Below are 25,585 nucleotides of genomic sequence, written 5' to 3' on the forward strand. Positions count from 1 at the left end.
TCTCAGATATTTTGTAATTGTCGTCCGAAGACAACTTTTTCTTTTGGGGGGGATGATGTCGTCGGTAGATTTTGCATTCTGTAGTTGACTGAGTTATGTCGTCGGAGATTTTGTATTTTGTAGTCGGTGGGTAGATTTGGATTATTATGTAACCGTTGGACCCCTTCGAGAAGGTTCGGCGGGTAGTATTTATACCCTGTCTTGGATCATTGTAAATGATCGGATCTTATCTTATGCTTTGTATGTAACCTGTTGGCATATGCAAATAAAGTAGTACTGCGGTTGATGTTCTTATTCATTGTCTGTGTGCATCAATCAATTAATCTATGCGGTAAACAATCTTTGATTCATGTTATTATTGTGTGTTGAATATTAGAGCATAGTGATTTAAGAAGCAATCGGAGCTGAAGCTTTGACTAGGAGCGGTTGTGGCAATAAATAAACTAGGAGCTTTGACTATAGCTTGTATTACCATCTCAAATTCATGAAAAATAGTCAAAATCCTCTACTTTTGGAAGTCTTTGTTCCCCAATGGTAGAGGTTATTCTTATAGAATAGGTTAAACAGAACTTAGAGCCAAACTGGCACGCTTTTAGCTAGCCTTTGAGTTAGTGCTAGTTTATTGGTATCATTGTTTACAACTTTAGATACAAGTGTAGTTTGAGGTTTTATCTTGACCATTACTCACTTTGCAGATAAGTGGATTCTTTCCTAAAGCTAAGAGGAAAGAATATTGGTAACACCCCTTACAAAATCTTTCAACTTCTTGCTTACCTTGAGTTGATCCAAGGAACAGTGAGAAGGGGGAGCCTTCCCTTTAATGTAGGAGAGACTTTTTCTCACACGCTGTGGCTGGTCATCCTATTTTGCGACTGGATTTTACCCAAAATTGTCAGTTGCAAAATATCCATCTAGTAGGTCCTAGGAAGCAGAATAAATTGTATCCTTTTTAAATGACACAATCTTCCAATGTCTTTGATGCTTCAATCTGAGAATCAAATTGGTCTATGGGAGTTACTATATCTTCCAACTTTCCTTTCTTCAGCAAACCGCTATTCCTTTCAATATTTTATCAAGTCTCCACATTATCAATGGAGGCCCTGATTTTTTGCCAAAAATAGGGCTCCATCAGGCCCAACGAAGCATTAACACTTGCATTGAGTCAGTCAAGGATTTGACCCTTGGTTGCGCCATCAACAATGCAACCAATTTACTGCTACACCACAAGGCGATCCTTTCATTCATAATATTATTTTTTATCTATTAATATATAATATTGAATTATATCATTTTGATATTATATCAATTAATATATTATAGTCTCTCATTATTATATTAATAATATAGTTCATTTAATAAATAATTATATTTAAGTTAATTCAATAGATTGCTGTACCAGTCAAAGAGGTATATGCTACATAATAACATATCATATGACTTAAGATTGATATGTCCATGAACCTGAATTATAAATCTTCAAAAGGAATTCATCCATTTTGTTTATGTTAGTAGAACAAAAGGGATGTATAAGTCAGTCGGACCCAATTAATAGAGATAAACAGGTAAGGTATGAGTGATAAGGTTGGAGCTTAAACTGCTAACATTGGCTGTTTAGGTTCAAAGACAGCCCCACTTAAAGCACATGCGAGCTCTTTAATTTCAGCTGATAAGAACTATTTGAAGCATTCCTTTGTTTGTACATGAAAGAGCTGGTTGGATTTATTCAGTCACAAGAATGGCAGTTAATATGAGACACATATAAAAAGGAGCACTAGTCAGAGTAGGCAGGCTATAAAACAAATAGCTATGATAGAAGGTAGAAAAAATGACACCCACAGAACAAGATGTACATATCCATATGGTCCCAGTGCAGTAATTCACCAAATCTCAATAAGGGAAGCACATGGAGAAAAATAAGGCTAAAGCTTGCAAGTGGAGTTGTCACGTAGAAATAATGTCATGCAAACCTTGCTAAGATATTAACTTATAAAACATAAATAACTTTGATAGTTATCGGGCCTATTGGAAATGGTTTGTGAATACAAACAATTGTTAAGAGACATAGAATTTGGACAAACTATTCAGATAAACAACCTCATAATTGTCATTGCATTATAATAACCAGCAATACAATAACATAATATAATCAATTCTTAAAAGTATGCAATAGATTGGAAAAGAAAATTAGAAATGAAGCTATAACTCCATATATGAACTCGGTTGTGAATTCATCACAAATGTTGAACTGGGGTTTGTATCCAATCCAACAAGGGCCTAAAGGTTTCCATTCTCAGGCTCTGAACAAGAAAGCTGAAAGCTTCCCAAGCTTCTCCTAGATAAAACTGACATCCAAATCAATAGCCAAGCATACAAAATGAGTCTCCCTTCCTTCTTTTAATGCATCAAGCTATGACTCTTCAATTTTCCTTCTTTGTCTTTTGTCCTCTTCCCCTTTTGTCACATTTTATGCTTTTTTGATTAAAATGACCTTTTAAATAATTTGCACTCAACCTCAATTAAACCATCTTTTAATTATTTGATGAAGTGGACATGTAAATTCGTAATCTCCTAAAATGAGGGCATTACGATACTCTCTCCTTGCAATTTCTTGTCCTCCAGTAATCATGAAGCTATAAGTCAATACTAGGATTCTATATCAATCTGCAAGCCACTCTATAACTCATACTAGTATCTCTGAAATCGGGACATGCCATGTTATGGAGCCAAAATTAAGGATGCAACTCGTACGATCCTTGGATATGAAGCCAACCTGAAAAACTCTGCTGCCTTTGCCTATTACTTGACTTTGAGCACATCCAAGCCAAGCCTCAATAGTGAAGCAACCCGATATAATCTCGAAAATACAAAGCACTCATCCTATCAACTCCTGGATCCCAAATCGACCTATCAAATCAATCCTCGGAGTAGAACTAGATATTCATCAATCCACTATCCTCCTTTATCAGCCAACTGAACAAGTAGATCACTCCACCGATGCTAAAAGCATCTCCACTATGCATGAGGATCAGCTGATAGGACCACTTTGTGTCGCTGCTATAAGATATGATAGCATCAAGAATGGTGTTGGACAAAGTAACGAGATTCAACCCGGCTTTGACTTGGCAAGGGCAATTCAACTTGTGACCTAGCTCAGACTTGGTCATGATTTGGGAGTGACTCGGCGAGCCAGGGTATATTAATAGAAATACCTCATGGAAGTTCCTGAAATGTTCCAAATTCTCCCTAATAACATTAATTAATCCCTTTAGATGCCATGCACAAGTCTTACCCATTTGGATTGCATTAACAATTATTTTCAAGTCACCTTCCAAGTAGAAGCAATATATATTCATGATTCTTTCTAGTTTTACTATGAGCAAGACCACCTTGGCCTTTGCCACATTGTTAGTCCCAGCATTCATTTAGCAACAAAGGCCATGACATTACCTTTCCAATCCCTTGCAACTACCGCAATCCCTGATGGACCTAGGTTGCCTTTTGTTGCACCATCAAAATTGAATTTACACCAGCCCTCCTCCGGGTTCTTCCATTTTGTCTCTTTCAGCTGTGCTAGACCCAAGTCTTGCAACTTACCATAACACATAAACCTAATCTTTATTCCAGGCCAAGCAAAATGAATATTTTTGTCCCCTTTAGCGAAAGCAATAAGAGGCTTTATATGTGTTTTGGCCACACTCATGACTTCTTTAATGGAAGAATTAATCATATTCTGAATCCTAAAAACTGACTCTTTTACATCTTAAAGATTCTCTGATTTCTCGCTTTCCAAATTTCTCATATAACACTTGAAGTGCACATTACCCAGATCTTGGATAGAGCAAACTTCTTTCAGTCAATAGGCCATCCTCTGAAGACCCCCAAAATAGTGTTTTGGATAGGTCCAAACCAGCCTAGCTTAGCTTTCACCATATCCAGACACTCTTCTGAGAACTTACATTGGACCAACATTTGATCAAAATCTTCTTGGGCTTCCTCACAGAGCACACACCTAGTTGGGCCAATAACGCCAAACCTCTTCCTTCTTTCCCAAGCTAAAATTCTCCCATGTGTAGCTAATCAAGAAAAGGAGCCCGCCTTTGGTAGACAATCTCTATCCCAACATAATGTAGTAGGCCAATCCTCAAAGTTATCAACATTATCTAAAAGATTATAACCCAATTTGACAGAGTACAAACCACTTTTAGATGCACACTATACGAGTCTATCTAGTCTCCCAGTCACCTGCACATCTCTATTATGCACTAAATTCTGCATAAATGTAAATTCCTGCTCTGTCAGTCCAATGTTGTCTAAGTATTTCCGTTCCCATTGTAGACCTAAGATGGTGTTAGATCTTGTTCATTATGCTGTAAAATGAGTTAGAGCAAATTGGAAATGGTGTTTAATAGTCGTAATAAACTTGGGTGCATTTGAGACGAGACAAAATGATTTTAAAACAAAATATTTAAAAAAAAAGTTACTTGTGAATCCAAATTTGCATAAAAAATCTCTTTGAATCAACTTCAAATGCTCAAGAAATCAATCTAGAACATTGCAAATGACGACCTTTCTCCTCTAAAACCTTTCTAACCTCTCCAAATCTGCTCTGCCAAACAAAAAAAACAGTTTTGCCCTTTTGTTAGTCCGTCATAGTCTAATATTGGTTATGAATGATATTTTCTGGGCTTCTTACAATAACTTACCGACTTATCACTGAGACGCTGCAATTTTTTGTGCAATATTTAAGGGCGATAGCTAGAAATGTTTTGTTGAGGCTGAAAAATTATCATGATATTCTTACTGATTGGGAATATCTCTGTGAGATTTTAATCACTGGTTAAGAGCACTTGAGCTGGAGTAGTTTTGAGATCGATGACCTCCTAGGAAGTCCCAATCTTTACTTGTAAGAGCATCATCTAGATGTAATGAGCGCTTAATGTTCCATTCATCTTGATGAGAGTTGGGTTCTTGTGAATCACTACTCATGCAACATGGGTCAATGAGTTTGAGTCAAGAACTACATAATTGAATCCTGATGACAATATCGCAATTTGACTTGCTGTGGAAAATATGTTCTCAAAATTTTTAAGTTTCCTGTCTGGTCTAGTTTCAACAAAAGGACTTTGTTAGAGAGGTTCAAATGCGATAGGAAGCCTACACTTGGACAATCTGTTGAATGATGCTATTTTGTTTGGCAACAACACACAATTTGCAAGAACTTCATCAAAAATATCAAAAGCATTTGCAAAGGGTTTGAGAAAGGATTGCAGTTTATTTGTTTTGGTTCTTTGTGAGTGCATCATGTGTTAAAAATTGTCTAAGATGCATTGTAAGACTTGTAATAGAAACCCTTGTGAACAATTCTTGTGAAAAGTGAAAAACGTTAAAGAATATTTAAATTTTTTTTTATGTGTGTATAAGTTGTGCCCTTTATCCAATTGTATTAGAAGCAGATTTCATTTCTTTTTTTATAGTGAAGTGATGTTTGGTGAATTTTGAATCTTATGGGTGAAATTTGGCAAACCTTGTGACTTAGTGCATATGTATATATATTTTTATGTGTGTGTGCAAATGCCTGCTATCTTGTTTCCTTAGAGAGTATTAAATGTTAGTGTATTCTTCTTGTTCTAGCCTATTTCAGAAATGAAAAAAATTAAACTTGGAGTTGCTCATCCAGATTTTTTATATATCATATTTATCTTTTGAAATCTTTGGCATGCGATGCACTATTTTGGTCATATCACGATCCTTGCAAGTCTTTTGAATAGCTTGAAATGTCTTTTTTGGGAGATACAGAGATGTGCCTCAATATTGGATGTGTATAATGTGATTTGACATGTTTTGATTGTTGTGCATTTTAGTATATTACAATGTATTTGAATATGTTTTGATAGCTACGAACTTTGTTAAGCAATATGAAGAGGGTTACTTTGTATATTGATTATTTTTGACATGTGTTTTGATTTTTATCAAGTGGACAAGAGAGTTTAAGCTCCCACATGCTGTCTGGGCTTCTGGGCGAGGATTGTTGGCTTATCTTCTTCCCAACTTCCATTCAGTAGATCTATTATGGCTTGACCCAAGTTCTTGGAAGGTATGCTTCTTGATATTTGGATATCAGAATTTTATAAGAATTTTATTAGGTTATATATTCTTAGACATGTTGACATATTCATGATTTTTTAATTTATTAAATACTAAAAAATTGTTCTTATATTATTTGAGAGTGACAAAGGTTAGTAGTTATACATCCTAGTATTTTGTTTCAAGGTGTGAGTGCAGTTTATCTTTCACTGCTACATATTTTGATATATAGTATTATTAATTTAAGTGAGAAGTTAAAGATGATTAATGTACTTAGTTTGCAGTGTTTGACTGGTTCCTTGCTTTGCCAAAATTGTAATCAACATTTTCTTTCTTCTGTATTTGGTACTTTGATCTATACTCTTTGATATTTGGAAGAGGTACAAAACCCAACTTTGAATGTGACAGTCTTTGAATTTGTGATTGTACTTGTAAACCTTTCAGGGGAGAACCATTTAGTATTAGTTTTTCTTCGATATATTTCATGAACACTGCTATTGAAAGATATTTTAATTTTCCATTATATCAATTTTTGCTTCCTTATGTTAGTCTGAAGCTTTCATTAAAACAGTGTGTTTGAAACTGTAGACAGTTGTGCATGGTCATAAAGAGGTCAAATGCCAGTCCAAGTAATGTGGATTTTTTTAAATGTCATCATTAGGCTATGAGAAATACATATTAAACATGATAACACACACACCTAAGTTTGATGGAAGAGGGATATATTATAATTTGGACATTTAAACAATAAAAGTTCCTCTCAATGTGATGTTTAACTTGCTAGCCTTGGTGTGGGGATGGGTGCAAGTTTGAGTATGTTGGTACACCAGATTTTTCCTTGGGTATGAATATAGTTTCATATATGTACATATTAATTTATGTAAAAAAATTAAAAAATAGTAATGCTCATAATTGTCAATAATGTAATATTTAAATGCCTTATAATTTGCCAAAAGGAAATAGGATAATTAAATTAGTCGTCAATTGTCACAACAATCTTTATTCCATTATTTTATTATTACTTTCTATTGAGTGTCAAATTTAAAATATATTTCGGTTTCATTTGAACCACAATCGGAAAAAGGTGCAATCTAGAAGAGGACATAAGTAATAATGATAAAGGAGAATTTAATAGATAGATAATATTATTAAAAAAAAATAAAGAAATAAATTATATAGTATAATTATACTATAAATATATTTAATATGAAAACAATATCAACAACCAAGTGATATCAATAGATAACCAATGAGAAAATAGTGATACGACGGAACATGGTGTTTTCAACGCTGAGAGCGATATGAACAAATAGAAACTACCTTGTGAAAGAATCCATGTTAAATTATGATTTGGATTTTGAAAAAGCGCAATTAACATAAGAAAAGTAATTAGGTAAGACAAACAATAAGAGTATGACCTGTCAGAGATTCAATTGTTGATTCTTTATTGAAGAAACATGATAATTTGGAAGGGAAGATATAAATAGATCACTAGCATATCAGCAGTGGGGGAGAGAACATGTATCAACCATCGTGATTGGATACTAGAGAAAATGGCTCTCATATACAGAAACATTGGTTACAAAATATATGAAATTGAAATTGAAGTCGTTAAAGCTTTCTAGTACATGGTTTATGGTCTGGGTATTTGTATTTGAGGTTGAGATGATCTTCAACAGAGGGACTCTTCGGAGTTGTGATTTGCAGCAGAACACCTTTCACTGGTGAAATTAATTTTAAATGGTTGAATATTATCAAAACAACAATCATGTATTCATTTCATTTTGTTCATTCTTGATGATAATCACTTATGCACTAATATATATGGAGATATTGAACACCTAAAGAAGTTACTGTTTATACAAACGGAAGCTGAGAGTCTCTAGGGAAATAATCGAAATATATTCCAGATTACAGAGAGATAATTCACATTTTCATGTGACACAATCTAACTTCTTATTAGTGTAATCAGATTGCAGAGGCATAATTCATATTTTCATGTGATATCATCTTCATCATAAAAGAAAGGGAGATATTGATCTAGATTTATCTACGACAATTTAAATATGTGAGAACATGAAAGAGGTGGTAAGATTATTGAATAAGAAGCAAATAATATCCCACTCTTTCTGAAGTACAGAGAGCAATAACTGGTGTAAAAGATTAAAATTACTACTCATTCACTCAAGGAGGGCCAAATAGGAGACATTTCGATAAAAGAAATTGATCTAAGATACAAACCTGATATGAGAAATCAAATATTTTCTTACAACTCATCTTATTTAATTGAGTATTACATATTTTACTTCACCTTCCTCCTATTCCATTGTAAAATTGTGAATTTTGGACAAAGTATATGGATATTTGAAATAGGGACATTACACATTGCCACTCTCACTAGCCATGTTATATGCGGAAACTGCCTCATTTATAGAGACATCGGAAAGTTGCAACTAAATGTCTAAGTCATAACACATAGGAGTTAGATTCCAATTCTTTGTTACCTTGTTGTAATTAGGTCTCTTGTTTGACAAGAGATTCAAGTTGGAGTGGTCAAGGATAGAAGCCTATACTTTTTTTTACCCACTTTTTTTTGCGGTTTACTAAGTTGATAAAGGAATATGCAATCCAATTTCGCTTAGTTGAATAACTTTCAAATTGTTGAATTTGCATACAACATATGCAATTGCAAAACAAACATTTTAAACTCTAATATTTACGCACAAATGGAAGGTAGAAATAAAAATATAAAGATGCATAATTGAGATAGAAATGTTATTGCAAGAGGCTACAAATAAATAGAGCCTTAACCATCTATGTATCAGCATTCATGAACATCTTTTCTCTAGTTGTCTAGAAGAATGCAAACATCATGGTTCTTTGAAGACATGAGATTGGCAAACTGACTCAAGGCAGCACATTGATTATCTTTGTCTAAGAATATTCTTTTAAATGTAGTTTTGTGGCCACAAGAAATCTTTTCTTCCCTTCATGGTTCCACCCTCGGCAAATAAAATACATTTTCACTTTAATATTTTGGGGCAAAGATAAGTTTAGAAATGCAAGGGCTCAAATATCTTGTTCCAGTGGTCAACAATTATCCGTTTTTTAACATCCCCATTTTGGAACATTAGAAATTTACATGTCCAACTTATAAAATAATTAAAAAGTGACTTTTTGGAGCTGAATAAAAACTATTTTATAAGTCTTTTTAATTAAAAATGGGATCAAAGGGTGACGGAAGGAGAAGAAAATGAAGGACAAAATGAGGAATGTGAAGAGTCACTAGGAAGTTGCTTAAAAGAAGGAAGAGATCTTATTTTACAACATGCTTGGTTTATGGGATTTGATTTTTGATTTCTCTTGGAGAAAATTGAGGAAGGTTTAGCTTCTATTTAGGATCTCGAGGAAGGAAAACTTCAGGTTCTACTTGGGGAGTCGGATGCAAACCCAATTCATCTTTGAGGTGGATTAGAGACGGAGTTCACATTACGGATACTGATTCTTTGTAGCTTTTTCCATTCTGCCTGTTGTTACTATATTTAAGATTTGAATTTTAGTATGTCATTGTATTACTGGAAATTATATTGCAATAACAAATTATGACTCTTTTATATGAGCATTTGGTAGTTTATTTGCTGGTTTTATTTGCATAAATATCTGTTGCGTTGTGACAATTGTTTGTGAGAAAATTGTGGAAATAATATCTAGAGAAATATTACACTGGTATCAGAGCCATCTATCTTGCTAGCCTGTGAGTTTTTCAGAGTTTTTATCATAAGTTTAATCAGTTATAGAAATGAAGATATTTGCAGGTCTGAGATATTTTTCTTGTGATGAAAAATTACATCTATTTCATCAATGCCCTGGTGGGAAGTTGCATGAGAAACAAAAAATCAAAGAATTTCTAGTGGTAAAGATGCCATTTTCAGGTGACATCAATCTTCTTTGCTAATTATTAGTAATATCTAAATATTTCTTGTTGGAAGAGATTTTGAGATTTATGCATAGCCTTGAGGAAAGTTTGGTTGCAAGTGGTCCCTTTTACTTCAGACTTATAAACTTTCGCATTATTTGGGTCTGAGCAAGTATAAGATGTTTAATAATAACTAAGCCATGGTGAAGAGATATGTTAGTTCAGAAAATATTATCATTCTTGGAACTTGTTAGTTTGGAAAATATAGTTATTTTTACTTTCTTGGCACTTTAAATGATTCCATGTGGTTGTCGTGACAGATGGAACCAATACTTGTGAAGGTTGATGCATTGGTCATGGATAATATCCAACATAATGTGTTTAAGAGAGGATTGCACCTTTGATCTTTTGGTGAAAGACATTTAGCCACTCTTTGAAAAGATAAACATAAAAGAGCCTAAGGAGTTTTGTATTATTGAGCAGTAAAGAGTATGCTAAACAAAATCATAAATCTTGTTGGTTTTGTGTTTGGTAGAGACGAAACGGAAGTACATTTCTGCTATGAACCCAACAACAATTCTGGTGTTAGCTATGATGATTTTGTGAGTCAACAAGTATTCCCTTTTTCATGTAGACTCTATAGTCATTGCCAAAATCCAATATAGGCTGTGAGAACATTACAAAACCTGTGGGCAACAATTTCTTTCTTTTCCCTAGTTTCCGAGAGTTCGCGGACAATGTTTTGAGACAGCTCTAGTCAATCCCTCAAGTACTTATTCGACAAGTCGTCATCTTGCATTTGTGTGGATTTTGGTTTCAAGTAGCAGTGAAAGGAACTTTTACGGGCTCTCCTATTGCTGAACACTTAGTTTGGTCAAATATTTTAAGGCGGTGCTCCTATTGGTTAGCACCAAGGAGTTTAGAAGATCATATCATATGATAATTGAACTGGGCAAGTATTTCTAAATTTTTGCATAATCAAAGACATTCACTTTTATTACCGTCTTCCCCATTGGCCCATTGATGACAAAGTCAGCGCTATATAAGTAGCTTTATGTATATTAAGTGTAATATTTTATACTTTTGAGAAAATTGTTGACAGAGATATTGTGATTTCCTTGAGAAATAAGGCTATTCTAGAAATAAGGCTATTCTTTTTTGTAATTATATACATAGTGCACTGGTGTTTGAGACATTGCCTTTAAGTGGGTTTGATTTCTCCAATTTGAGATCTGCATCTGTATACCAAAGAGTTACCAAGACTGCATAGAGAAAGTTCTTGCCAATAATTCTTTGTTGTGTCTATTTGGGAGTGTAGAGAAAATGATTTAAGGGTAACAGTTTGACATTTAGGGGTTAGAAGGAAAGACATTGCTGTAGATGGATTGTTGTTCCAAAATTGGCAATGAGATGTAATGGATGTAATAACGACACGGTTTGGTAGAGAATATGGTAGAAGTAGTGTAATTTGAAAGAAAAGAAGGGTAATTTGAAAATTCTAATGATGTGGCAAAAGCATTAATGGGAATTTGAAAATTCTAATGACGTGCCAGAAGCATTAGTGGTGATGTCTTGTATAGAATTGGAGGCAAGCGGTATTTCCGTCTACATCATCCAACTTGAAAGGCACTAGCTACATCTGGAGAGATAACTACAAACATAAACAAGTCAGGAACTTGATCAGATGGATATTGATATAGGTTTTAAAAATGATATGGTGAGTTGTATGGTAGCCATCGTATTTGACTCAAAGCAGAAAGAAGACACAAACTTGAACTTTCTGCGATTTCCAAATTCACACTTGTTGGGTTTTAGTAACTGTTTTGGGAAACAACCCCTTTGTGGGCCTTTGCATTCAATAGTGCAACATTGTTGTTCCCCTTTCCTAATCGCTTTGATTTGAAGGCACGTGGTTTCTTAAAGTTTAAACACTAAACATCTAAAACCAACAAGCAAAGGACTATAGGTAGAGCCGTGGTTAGATATGAGGGCCACTCTCATCTATACAAAGTCATATATTCAAAGAAAAGTTAGAAAATTAATGTAGATATGATAGTGAACTGGTAGAGTTGCACCAATTTAGTCATCAGATGTTCCAAGTTGGGAAGATTGATGTAAATCCTGGTTCCAAGATGCTGTACATTTGGGTTACTCTACAATTAGAAGTCTAGATGCAAGGTTGAATAATTACTCTACATAGTGAATTGGAAGATTATGGAAACTGTTTAATTAGAAAAAGTTGCTTGATAGGGAGACAAAATCCCTTGCTTAAGGTAGTTAGGTTGCATCAAGAAGTAGAATTGGATAAAGGTTATTGATTCCAAATGTACCTACTCACCAAACCGAGATTTTCAAAGAATTCTAGATCATTCATTATATATCGGAAGTAGAAATTCTGAAGTGGTGTGCCTGGCTAGATTGCTATATCTGTTATAAAAAGGGCAATGTATTACAACTTGTGGACTCATGCATCGGAAATTCAGAAATTCAGAAAATTGGATTATGGAAAACCTAAAGCACGATGTTTTCTCAAGGGAATTTAATGATACTCTAAATGGTAATGAACTTCGGAATTACAAAAAGAAGAAACATGGAATGGTTTGTACATCATTGGATGACATTTGGAGTCATGCAATATATTGATTGTATCCTTTCAAACTTGGAAGAGCTGAATTCATTTCTAATCCATCTTCCCCAATTGTTCCTTCGGTTTGTAATTTGCTTCACCATTTCCTTCTTTCCTTGCTCGGTACTATGGATTTCTGCAACTATTTCATTTCCGTCTTGAAGCAGGAGAAACTTAATTTGAAAATATTTGCTTAAGTTGTCCTAGGTATTCATGTTTTCTTTGTCCATTTAGGAGTACCGATCAATAGAAGCTCCGCATAGGGTTGCTGGCAATTGTTGAACCCATTCATATTTGTTGGTTACTCCATTTGCTGATTAGATTGTTTCACACGTACGAAAGTGTCTTGACAGGGTCCTTCTCGTTTCCATTAAATTTTGGTAGTTTTTGTTTCTATGATGCCATTGTAATACTTATGTTACTTTCAGTTGGTTGCTCTCCCAAATTGGATGGGTTGGAGGCCGATGGGTTGTGTTGACTACCGTACCCTGTGCCCCTCCGACATTCTTGGTGACTCTGGTATCCTCGACATTCTTGTCTCTAACCTCTTCCCCTTTGTTCCTTCAGGCTTCTGTTGCCTCTGTGCGTGGTGAAAGGGTTAAGTTCCCAAATTGGTTCTTGGTCTCTTCTATAAAGTCTTCATTGTTCTTTTCCTAGCATTATTCCTCCTTATCAATCTCCTGGCTGTATTCCTCACTACCATACTCATTGGAGTATTCTTCCTCATTGCATTGTTCTCCTTCAGCTCCTCACCCATGACAACACCAAGTCGGTTTACTTCAGCCAACCCTTCTTCTGGTAGCTCTTCTGTGAGTCTCCTCAGTCACTGCCTTCATTCTGGTTGGTGTTGTAGGGTTAAGGCTGTCTGAATAGCCTCCCAATCATTTATATATTCTTTTCTAGCCTCACAATCATTTAAATATTCTTTTCTATTATTATCTTTGTTTAGCAAATAAGTCCTCTTGTGCATGAAATGTAACAAAACATAATGTATAAAAGAGCACCTAATGCTTTGAGTAAATTTATCAATTGTGTATAATATATGTTACTAATATGACAAAACTGTAACAACAATTGTAGCGTGCTCTTTTATTTCCATTTCTATTCAAAACGTTTAACTAGTGTGTTGCCTCCATCAGGTTTTGTCCTGTTCATTATCTTTGTTTCAACTATTTCTTTGGCGTTTGTTCTCTTGTGGGCTTGAAGGAGTTGTTGCTATTTGTTTTCACAGTTGACCTCGTCACGAGTATTCTTGGTGGCAAGGAAAGTTTGTGCCAACAGTTGAGGGAAATGGCACATTAACCAGTCGATTGCTTGACTCACTCCAAGGGCACTCTACACAATGTTTTTTGGCACCTCTTCATTTGCGACTTCCCTTCTGACGTGAGTTTCAATCGACGTCTGCGGTAACGTGAAAAAGTCTAATGTTAGTGCTCATCTGCCTTCAAAAAGTTATGGGTTTTCCTCCTCTTTCTCTTGGTTGCTACTTGCAATGTGGTCTTTAGGCTAGCCCATGGTTTTCCCTTTTGCTATCAACACTCCTTCACTTCAGTTTGTATTGACAACAACGCTAAATATCTATCACTATGGGTAAAATGAGTTAATATATAATATAGATATAGAAAAGAATGTAATACAATAGAAAACAATGCAATATGAGAGGGCTGCCAAGTTATTCATTAATGCCAAATAAGTTTTCATCCAAGTGTTGAGACTCTATAAGACACTATCTCCATACACAATGATCATGATGACCTATACTATCTAAGAGAGTGTAGATATAGACCCAAGGGGTTGCAATGTAAACTGTCGCTACCCATAACTGCCTACCTGTCAGTTATACTAACAGACATAACAACACTCAACAACATTGTTATAATGGTCACAAAGCCAAATAAAATACATAAATGTGACTGATTTTATTGTTTTTCTCATCAAATATGTGTATAACCTTCAAACATACTTTTTTCTCTTCCTAGATTGACTCACAAAAGACATATTTAACCTTCTCCATGCTTTCCAACCAACTATAACTGATTTCTTTCCATTCTAGGCATTCATCCTCCTTAATTTGGCATTTTGACAACATTTGCATAAATGACAGCTTTTGCAATTTTTTTCTAATTCACCTAAAGACTTACCTTTTCGACTTTTTAACATCAAAATAATCTTTTATAGGCCTCCTTACATCACAAGGGTGTGCAAAACACCAATTTAGATAATTTTGACACTGTTAAGCATTTGGTTGTAACAAAAGTTGTGTGACAACTTTTCACCAGATGACCTCATTGACTCCTGTGTTCCTCATTACATCTTGAAATGTATAGTTTGGCCTCATTACAATGACAGGATGATCTACAATGTCACAATTTATCAATTGACCATGTTGGAAAGCAGAGCTGTGTGCCTCTGCACTATACTTTTCCCTGAAAATGAAAATCAAGTCCCTTGAGTGAGAACTTGTAACAAAATTATGCGTTAGCTTCTCTGGTATCCAGATGTTATATTCATTTGGTATGGCTTTCCAATGTACAAGGCACTAGACACATTTACCAGCTCTGGAACTTGCACCAACATTATACTTAATGTTCACTCTTGGTCTTCCAATCCTCCTGTCCAAGTACTTGGACCTGTCAAAGGAAAATGGTTGCCTCTTGGATTCTTCTTCTCTGGTTTCCTGCACTTGGATGAATATAATAACAAACTCATTGACAAAAATAATGGAATTAGTGCCCACACCATTCATGAAATCTTTGTATTGTCTGTCAAATTGCTTTGGAGATGTCTGTCATTCCTTATTATCAACCTTATCATCAATCTGATCACTATTATTCCTTTCTATTGATTAATCAGCAACATTAGTTTCATCAAACTCCATGCATTCTCCTTCTTCTACCATCATCCTCTCAACTTCTTCAACTCCACCCTTACATTTCTATTCATTTTCAATGGCTGCATACCTGACCCATAAATCTTCTTCTTCACCATTGACTGCTGTCCTTGAATCTCCCTTATCTTCCTTTGTTTTTTCATTAGCCTTCTCCATCAGGGGTTCTTGTGTCTTCATATCTGGTTCAAATGCCTTCTCTTGTCTCCTTTTTTCAGCCTCTCTCTGAATAGGCCATGCCACTCTCTTATTAACATAGCGGGAGCCAACTTTGTTTCTGCATCTAAATCATTCTGTGTAATTCTTACATCCCCCTCTTAATCTCTTCTGCAATCTGCCAAAACTGTCATACCTCTTTTTCAATTTCTACTTGTCTCTTCTCTCCCCCTTTCCTCTTCCTCTCTCTCTTCTTGCTTCCTCTTTTCTAGTTTTTTCTTTTGTGAACCCTAACTGTCCATGTCCCTCTAAGCTTCACGAAAGCCCCTTTAACCTTTCTTTCACCATGCCTTAGCTTCACCTAGCTCTCTTCTCTTCCCTACCTAGTCTTTTGGCAACCAGGTTCTTCTCTCAACATGCACAAACACAAACTGACAACCACACAACCACAAAAATCATGTTTGCCCAGACTTTCTGACCTCTGATACCACTTTGATGTAGAGGTGATGCATAAACACAAGCCATTGTCAATCATACAACTGATCTCTTCACATTGTTTGCACATGACATGCTCATTTGGCACTTGAAGGCCATCAAATCAGCTTGAGACAGTTTCCCAACATCTCCCTTAACATTATGCATACTACTTGGCTTTCAACATTTCAAATGAACAAGGACTAATTAAAGAAATGATTCCCCAAGCAACATTCCATTGTGACTCTGACCAACTCAAAGTTACCCCTCATAGGGTTACCATGCTCCAACGAAACACAACACCAGCTTTGTATGTTACTCCATTGGACACCATTAATCCTGAAGACATCTAATACTATGTAAATAGGGTATGTTTCACACACTACAACTTTCGAAAGCCTTGGTTGGATCAATTTGTTCTCTTTCATGCAATTGCCCTCAAACGTTACTAGCCTCATTTTATACAAAACTGGTTATATCTTTATCTTCAATGCTGATATCAATGAAAGGAAAAAGTTTTTCAATCTGTCAGGAGACATAACACATATCGTAATTGATAATAAAACTCCTTTGGAACACGTGCTTCAAAAATATTTAATTAGGCCTCTTTCACAAAGCACTTAGTTGAATATTTGCTCCCAAACTCCAAATTTGCATTCCTGGGGGTGGAACAAGTTACAAACATCATAAATCCACAGGTTTATCATTGAGATCAATCGTTCTTTGTTTTCTTCACAAAGATGTTAGCCCGGCACTGTTAAAGATTGACAAATGCACTGTATGCCTCTCTAGGGCATCATGATATCATGAGAAAACTCCAAGATTAATGTCTGCAACCTTCACTCAACCAAATCACAGGGAATTCCAAGGGTTAAAAGGAGAGATGTACATTTTTTTATAATCACTCTATACCCTTGATGAGGGTTTCAGGCTGTCTATAAAGAAATTACAATAACTTTCAAAATACACCATGAAATTTGATGAAACTTGATCCAAATGAAAGATAACAATGTTTGCCAACATTGGACATCATTTACAGATCAAAAGGACATGACGCCCACCTGTACAAGCCACTGTTACAGTCACAAAGACAGAAAATAGAGAAATAAACCTGATATTATTGTTTTTCTTATCAAATCTCTATACAACCTTCGACCACACTTCTTTCTCTCCCTCTCTCCCAAAAATGACTCGTGCAAGGCATTTCTTATCTTCTCCATGCTTTGCAGCTGATTATAACTGATTTTTCCCATTCTAATTTTTCATTCTCAATTTTGTATTATGATTGTTGTCGGTAAAATGTATAGTGTAGCCGATGGGTAGAGTAGTATCTGAACGGGCGCATGACGCTTGAGTCACCCCTTTAGAAAGGTATATGTACACGTCCGAGATGGACTTTGGAAGGAGGAGTTATAATTGATAGATCATTGTAGTCATGGTAATCGGATTGTAATCTGCAAGTGCATACACGAATAAAGTACCTGTTCTGAATTGAATCGTGTTATACATGTGTTGAACTTCTTACCCTATGCGGTAAACATTTGGTGCCGTTGCCAGACATACCTGGAACGAACGAATGATATGAAGATTAATGCCGAATTTGCCAAACAAAGATCGAAATAAGGTGAAAGATAAGAATGAACTAAGTACAGCAAAAGAAATTTTAATTTTAACACAGCAAGCAGAACACAGACAGAGACTTCAGCAGATTGCCGAGGAGCACCGAAGGGGTGAAGAGGCACAGAAGGAGGGAGTGCACTCACCTAGTAGGCTGAGGAGTGCCAAGGAATTGCTGGAAGAAACTCGACAACGATTGAATTTGGTGGAGGAAACAAGGGAAGAATTCCTTAACCTGTATATGTCGAGGGGAGAGTGTCCAAACGGAAGGGAAGCAACTCGCACGGCTTGGAGTGTCGAGGGAGCACGAGCGTCGAGGGATCTCTTCGTTCTCGATACACCGGACGAATGGATACAGGCGGAGAACAGAACGTCACTTGAAGACTTTTCACCAAACAACGTAGTTGTTGGAAACAAGACTGTTATTCAGAACAGCGCAGAAGACCAAAACAGCGCGGGAGCACAGAATAGCGTGGGAGTCCAGAACAGTGAGGGAGCACAGAACAACGCGGGAGTCTAGAACAGTGCGGGAGCTCAGAACAACGCGGGTAAACAAGTACCTCATAATCAAAGGCAAGTAATGTTGGCTGGCCCTAAAGAAAAGTTACCCAAGTTTCACGGTGATGGTTCAGCAGACCCTATCAGACATTGTAAAACGTGTGAAACCATATGGACGGCAAATGGCGTGACGGATGAGGATGATTGGTAAGACAATTTCCAGCGATCCTACGGGGTGTGGCGATAGACTGGTTTTCTGACACTAGTCCTCAGAAACTTAATACATGGGAGAATGTTAAAAAAGAATTTATAGCAAAATTTAGATTGCTCCGAGATGATAATGAAATAGTGGCAGAAATCTATAGGACCAAACAAGGAAAGAATGAGACAGTCCGAACCTATGCCAGGCGACTGAAAGAATTGATCGAAAAGATGGAGAGTCAACTAGCGGATGGGTTGAAAAAATGGTGGTTCGTGGAGGGGCTATGGCCGGCTCTTAAAAAGAAAATGAAGATCGTACCACCGTCATCGTACACTGATGCATATACTCGTGCCATGGATTTAGAAAGCGAACAGAAGACGAGTAAGAAGAAGAAACATAAGTCCTCTAATTCAGATGATTCATCCTCGGAGAGTAGTAGTAGTGATGAGGAATCAAACAAGAAGGTGAAAGTGCTACAGAAAGACATGCTGCGGATGATGAAAGAATTCAAAAATTTGAAAAAGAATCCAGATATAGTAAAAGGAGAACTGTGGGGTACAGATTGCAAGGAGGACGACCATACGAAGGGTTCATGCCCGAAGAAGCAGTTTTGTGACATCTGCCAGGTGGCGGGGCATTCCCTGAAAGAGTGCCTGTTTAACTTGAAAACAAAAGGACACCAACAGGTGTTACTAACGCAGGAAGCGTCGAACAATAGCAACAACGTGGGCAATGATGCAACTTCAGGTGGATATCGATATAATAATAGAGGTGGAAGGGGTGGAAACAATAACAATAACAATGGAGGCCGAAGTGGAATACAATATGATGCGAGTGGACGGCCGATGATACAGTGCCAGGCATGTAATCTTTGGGGTCACTTCGCGAGGGACTGTACTACGAAAGAGACGCCGCAGCTACTGTGCAGATGGTGTGGTCTGGGGGACCATGAAGATTCAAAATGTCCAAAGTAAGGCGTAAATTTATTAAGTATTGAAACATTTGATAAAAACGTGTTGGCGATCACGCGGGAGCAGGTGAGGAAAGCAAAATATCCGAATGTGGAAGAAGAGAAGGAGAGGTTACAAAAAGCTCAAACAAAGATAGAGAAGCAGATGAAAGTGGAGAAGTTACAAGTAAAACTGTAAAAGACACTGCTGAAACTCCGAAGAGAAACTTGGCGGAACAAAACATGGTGAAACAAATAATGCAAACGGAGGTGCCAATTAAATTAAATGATCTTCTTCTCACCATGCCACAGTTGCGTACGACTATTATAAATATGACACCGTCCTCGAGAGTAACGGACGAAGCAAAGGATAGTACGGAAACAACCACAGCAGCAGCAACAAAACCGATGTTATTAGCACTTACGACAGGTAGACACCCAGCAGTAGTGGAGATGGGCATTTTGGGTACGGTGCTAACGGATACAATAGTAGATGGAGGATCGGGAGTGAATGTGATGCCGGAAGATATTTGGAAAAAAATTGGACAACCAACACTATGGCCACCCACCTTTCAGTTACTAATAGCAGATCAACATGGGAAAAAACCCTTGGGCACTCTGATGGCGCAGCCGGTAACAATTGGGACACAACCATTTTTACTGGATTTTGTAGTCATTCCATTAAAGAGAAGAGGGTACGACGCCATCCTGGGACAGGGGTGGTTGGTGCAAGCTAAGGTAAAACATGATTGGAAAAAGAATACTCTGTTAATGGAGAATGGAGGTAGGAGATTTATAATCGATTTGCATACATAGATGGTAGGAGAAGAAGCAGTGTCGTCCAACTCAGAAGGCGAAGGCAAGAATGATGACGAAGGGAAAAAAACGATGGAACCAGATGAAGAAGGGGTGCTAAGATTGGAAGGAGGGTCAACTAATGATGACTTAGATTCTGTGAATGGACTGCTACATTGGCAAATGGAAGATTATGAGGTCTTTCTGAGCTGCAATATTTTGAGTATCGAGGAAGGAAAAGAAGGCCATAAGTTTCCGAAGGAGTATAGTGAACTGAAGGAAGGAGAAGCGCAGGTGGATGAAACACCGGCCCATACGTTCAGTAAAGATAAACCGATAAAGTATGAAGAGCCAACAGTGAAAGCAATGAACTTAGGTGATGAGGAAAATCCGAAGAACATTTTTGTAGGAGACAATTGGAACTCAGTATTAAAGGTAGCAACATTCAGAATATTTATGGAGTACAAGGATGTTTTTGCTTGGACGTATAAAGACTTAAAAGGAGTACCACCAGAGCTATGTGTCCACCAGATACCATTAATTAAAGGTGCGGTACTCGTACGGAAGCAGCCGTACCGAAGGAATAAGAACTATGCAGCATGGGCCGTGGAAGTTGCACAAAATAGGTGGAAGGTATGGCGTCAGAAACGTTTAAAATTAAACAAATTTCAACTTGGTTAGTTAGTACTAAAGTATAATGGACGAAATGAAATAAGGCCTAGAAAATTTAAAGTTAAATGGGTTGGACCGTATAAGATATGGGAAGTTGGATATAACGGAGCAATTAAATTGTGGACACTGGACGGAAAAGAAATACTAGTTGCCGTAAATGGATCAAAGTTGAAAATATATAGGGAAAGGAAGGATGCTCCGTGCACAAGGGAATGAACGAAAAAAAGATATTTGTAAATAATGTAAATAATGTACATATGTATAATATTAAAGCCGAATATAGTTAAAAAATCAAGTGATAAACTTTAAAAGTATGAAGTGATAAAATGAAAGATGAAGCATAAAATGTATTGGAATTCTAGAGGAACAAAAGCCTGTAGTACGACTATAGAAAACATCATTAGATGAAAAGTATGCAGAAAATGGAGCAAAATAACAAAATGATAATAAAGGGCGGAAATTTTAATAAAGTGAGTTTAGAAAGAATTGAAAAAGAAGTCCTTAATGACCGTACGGCTTGACTCAAGCTTTGTAATGCAAAGTTAAAAATATATATAATACTATACTACCTTAAAGTAATAAAGTTGTAAATTATGAAAAGAAAGGACCGTACGACTGTTGATGCTTGGAGAAGACTAAGAAAAGACCGTACGGCCCCTAGGAGACTATAAAAGAAGACTGTACGGTCAGACCCAGCATAGAAGAGTGAAATGAAAGACCATACGGCCCTTGGAGACACAGGGAAGCTAAATGGAAGACCGTACGGCCTGAGAGAGACAGATGAGAGCTAAATGGAAGACCGTACGGCTTGAAAGAAAACACATTGTAAAAAGAAGACCGTATGTCAAAGGGGAATAAGCGATCCATGTGGGCCGTATGGTGTCACCATACGACCAGTAAGGAGCAAACGTACGGCCAAAAAAAAGAATAAGCAACGTACGACTGAGAAAAGAGCCTGAAACTTGAAGATGCACGCATGAGCCAAAGATAAAGACCGTGCGTTAACAACTAGTAGAAAGCAGGAAGCTCTAAATTAAGATCCGTACGGATGCATAGAAAGGAAGATACATAGCCGTACCAAAGAAAACCGTACAACACATCTGAAGGAGAATTAAAGGGAAGAGTTAAGTTGTTTCAGAATAACAAGGAAATAATACAGAGCAGAGAGGAAGCCAAGATGTACCATCATAGGAGGAGCCGATTCAGTAAGGAAGAGGAATTGCTGTGGCCTATTCACAAAACAAGTCTGTAGGAAAGAGGAAGTGGAAGAGCTAAAAAAAAATAAAAAAATAAAAAAAAAATAAAAATAACGACAGAGTGGAACAATTCGGAATGAGTAATGCATGATGCCAAAGGGAAGGGTAGACATAAGTAGTTGCCAGAAAGAGTGTGGAATCAGAAAAACATGACAAAAATGGTGTGTTCTGTGCAGTTTTGTGTGGGTTTCGGATTGCTAATTTGGTCTTGGCGGTGAGGGGCGCTGCCCCTCGACCTCGCCCTGTATTGCGACAAGGAGTGCACCTAGACCTCGCTGGGGGCGTTGCCCCCTAGACCCCCAATTGTTGCGGATATCAATCATGGGAACTGTGACCAGTTGATGAGACCTAGAGCTGCTGCTGTAGGCACGAGTGTTTGTGTGTCAGAGGAGGCACTTGGAGTAGGTGTTGGGCATGAGGCTGTCTTGGTGGATGTGTAGAGAGCTCGGGAGGAGCTGATCATCCAGTTGAAGGCAGTATGGCGACACTTGGCGCAGTGTAACCTGGAGTTGGAAACAGAGAAAGCAGCACGAGTGGCTATCAAGGTCAGCTAAGGAGATAGTATTGTGTTAGCAGAGGCTACAGATGCAACATAGGTTGGAGACCAGTTTGGTGCAGGCATAGGATGAATGTGAAAGTGATGCGACAGAAACAGATCTATCTTGTTGTAGTTAGTCAATTAATGTATTTTGTTGTTAATTTGTCTCAGATATTTTGTAATTTTAATTGTCGTCCGGAGACGACCTTTCTTTTGGGGGGGGATGATGTTGTCGGTAAAATGTATAGTGTAGCCGATGAGTAGAGTAGTATTCGAATGGGCGCGTGATGCTTGAGTCACCCCTTCGGAAAGGTATATGTACACGTCCGAGATGGACTTTGGAAGGAGGAGTTATAATCGATAGATCATTGTAGTCATTGTAATCGGATTGTAATCTGCAAGTGCATACATGAATAAAGTACCTGTTCTGAATTGAATCATGTTATAAATGTGTTGAACTTCTTACCCTATGCAGTAAACAATGACAACTTTTACATTTTTTTTAATAATTTTTCTTAAGACTTAACTATCAAAATGATTTTTTACACTTCTCCTTACATTATATGGGTGTTCGAAACACCAATTTAGACATCTTTTACAGTATTAGTCATTTGGTTGCAAGAAAACCTGCTTGACAACTTGAAATCTTTTCACCATATGACCTTATCAACTGCTGTGACCTTCATTACATCTTGGAAGGTCTAGTATGACCTCATTACAGTGCCAAGATAGCTTACAATGTCACAAGTCATCAATTGACCCTGTTTGACCAATAGGGCTAGGTGCCCATGCACCATTAACATATGTATTTTTGAAGAATCATTTAAACATGTGTACATATTCATATTTGATGAACTTGAGGAGTTATTGCCAAGCTTTCCCTTGAGCTTTTGCCAAGTCCTGATTTTTTCAAAGTTTTGGGCTTGTCAAGTTATTTTCAAGTTTGAGCATTTTAACTATGCACCACATTATCCATCCGATCTACAAAGCAGGTTGAGCTTCCAATCCCAACAGTTATAGTACCATAATGGTTAGTTATAATTTCTACAAACTCAATGCCATAATACTCTTTACTATGCTTTTCAGAGAATCAAACTAGTGGTGTATCCATGCTTGTTTCAAGCATGTTTCAGGCCAAATTCTCAAACCATAGACCCATATGTTGGTCCTTAGCGCTATTACGAAGGAGACTGTTCATCACTCCTTGAAGGTTTGTTGCTCCTTTGTGGATTTCCAAAAAGGGTTTGATTTTGTGCCAAGGACAATACCTTTTTAAAGACTTCTTGACATTGGTTTGTTTCAATATTTTTTGACTGCTATTATGAGACTTTGAGAGAGGGCCCTAGGTCATGTTAAGATTGCCTACGTATTCTTTGAGTTTATGAAGAGTACTATTGGTCTTAAGCAAGGTTGCCGCCTATCCCATATCTTGATTGGTATTTATATTGATGAATTGGAGGGACTTCTTTAGAAGCATTCCCATGTGGTGGATGGTTGCAATCTCCATTGGGTTCTAATCTAAGATTTTTCTTTGCTAATGATGTTCTTTTGGCCTCTTCTCTTGATGGTTTGCAAAGACAATTAGATAACCTTGAGGCTTTTTGTGACCTTAGGCATATGACTATTAATTTGGTGCAAATTAATGTCATGGTTTTCAAATGCCTTAAGCCTTCTCATTTTCACTTTTACTTGTGCAGAGTGGAGGATGGGATCTCTTATTCTTGCACTTGCTTGGGGGTTAAGTTGATTGGTCCTCATTTCAGTTTGAAACCTACCTTGCAACTATGTATCAAGAAGGGTTATGGTTCTTTTGCTATTCTTGAGAGGCAATGCTTTTGGGACCACATCCAAGATGAAACTTATGGACACTCTTATTAGGTCTATTGTTTTATGCTGCTTTGAGTTTTGGGGATCATCCCTTTTGGAGTCTGATTGGACTTTTGCAGAACATGTTTAGGTTGTTTGTCGACATTTCATTAGATACAAGTAGTCCATTCCTCATAATGTTTATTGTTTGTGATTTTATTGCTCAGCCTGTAAGGATTGGGGCCATCTTCGAACTTATGTGGTTTTCGCATTGCCTATAGGGCTTTGCTGACTCTAGGGAGGGGTACCACTAATATCCCTATCTCACTTTTATCTCCTCTGAGTCCATTAATGCATTTATTTCTTGAGGCTAGGCACATGGCTGGTTTGTTGAGGTGTTGACTCTTCTTGGGTCTATAGGGATTGAGATTGGTAGTCTCCCTCCCTTCCAGTACTCTTTTGATGTGCCTCATTTATCTTCTTCTGTCTAGATAGGACTTTAGCAATTGTATTATAACATATATTTATAGGCAGCTTGTTCATACTACTTGGGTTACCCTTCATAGGGGTCTTTGTGCAAAAATGGCATTCTATATGAGCACTTTATGGACTTGGGGGACAAACTCATCCTCTGTCAACAAATGGTTCCAACAACCTCAGTTGAGTTAGAGGAGTTGAGTGATAATCTCTGTATTTGTTTTTGGCTTTTGGTTTGAGCTCCAATAATCTTGGAGGGAGGGTCTATTTTTAGTAAGTTACCCTGTCAGGTTTATTCATGGTTTTTCTTCAACGCAACCTTGGAACACATCCTCACTCAAAAAGGCCAAGTTTCAGAAGTAGGGATGTCCTCGGGACAAGGGGATAGGTATTGGATGTCCCTGTCCCCAATTTCCCAGAAAAGCTGAGAGACATCCCAAAAACATGGGGACGTGTGGGTGACAAAAAGGGGACATATGGACGTCCCCTCTATGGAAGGGGACACCACAAACATCCTTTCTCTGTCTTGGGGACAGCCGTCCGTCCCCTTTGTTTTGTGCACCTCGAAAGTAAAACCAAAGCAAAATACATAATTTTTTATGTATACTTGGTTGTGTAGTGGGTCCCACCTC

General features: G+C 37.1%; 1 protein-coding gene across 2 annotated transcripts in view; it reads left to right on the forward strand.

Moving 5' to 3' along the window:
* EMB2458 (FtsH extracellular protease family) overlaps nt 1-25,585 on the forward strand; it is a 310,677-nt gene that overhangs the window by 171,134 nt on the left and 113,958 nt on the right. For both annotated transcript variants that reach the window (XM_089831678.1, XM_089831679.1), the window contains exon 13: nt 5,975-6,094. In XM_089831678.1, coding sequence (XP_089687804.1) covers nt 5,975-6,094 — 120 coding nt within the window. The remainder of the gene's footprint in view (nt 1-5,974; nt 6,095-25,585) is intronic.

The sequence above is a fragment of the Cupressus sempervirens genome, chromosome 5, assembly GCF_028749045.1.
Source record: "Cupressus sempervirens isolate cs-2001-9-10 chromosome 5, ASM2874904v1, whole genome shotgun sequence".
NCBI lineage: Eukaryota > Viridiplantae > Streptophyta > Pinopsida > Cupressales > Cupressaceae > Cupressus > Cupressus sempervirens.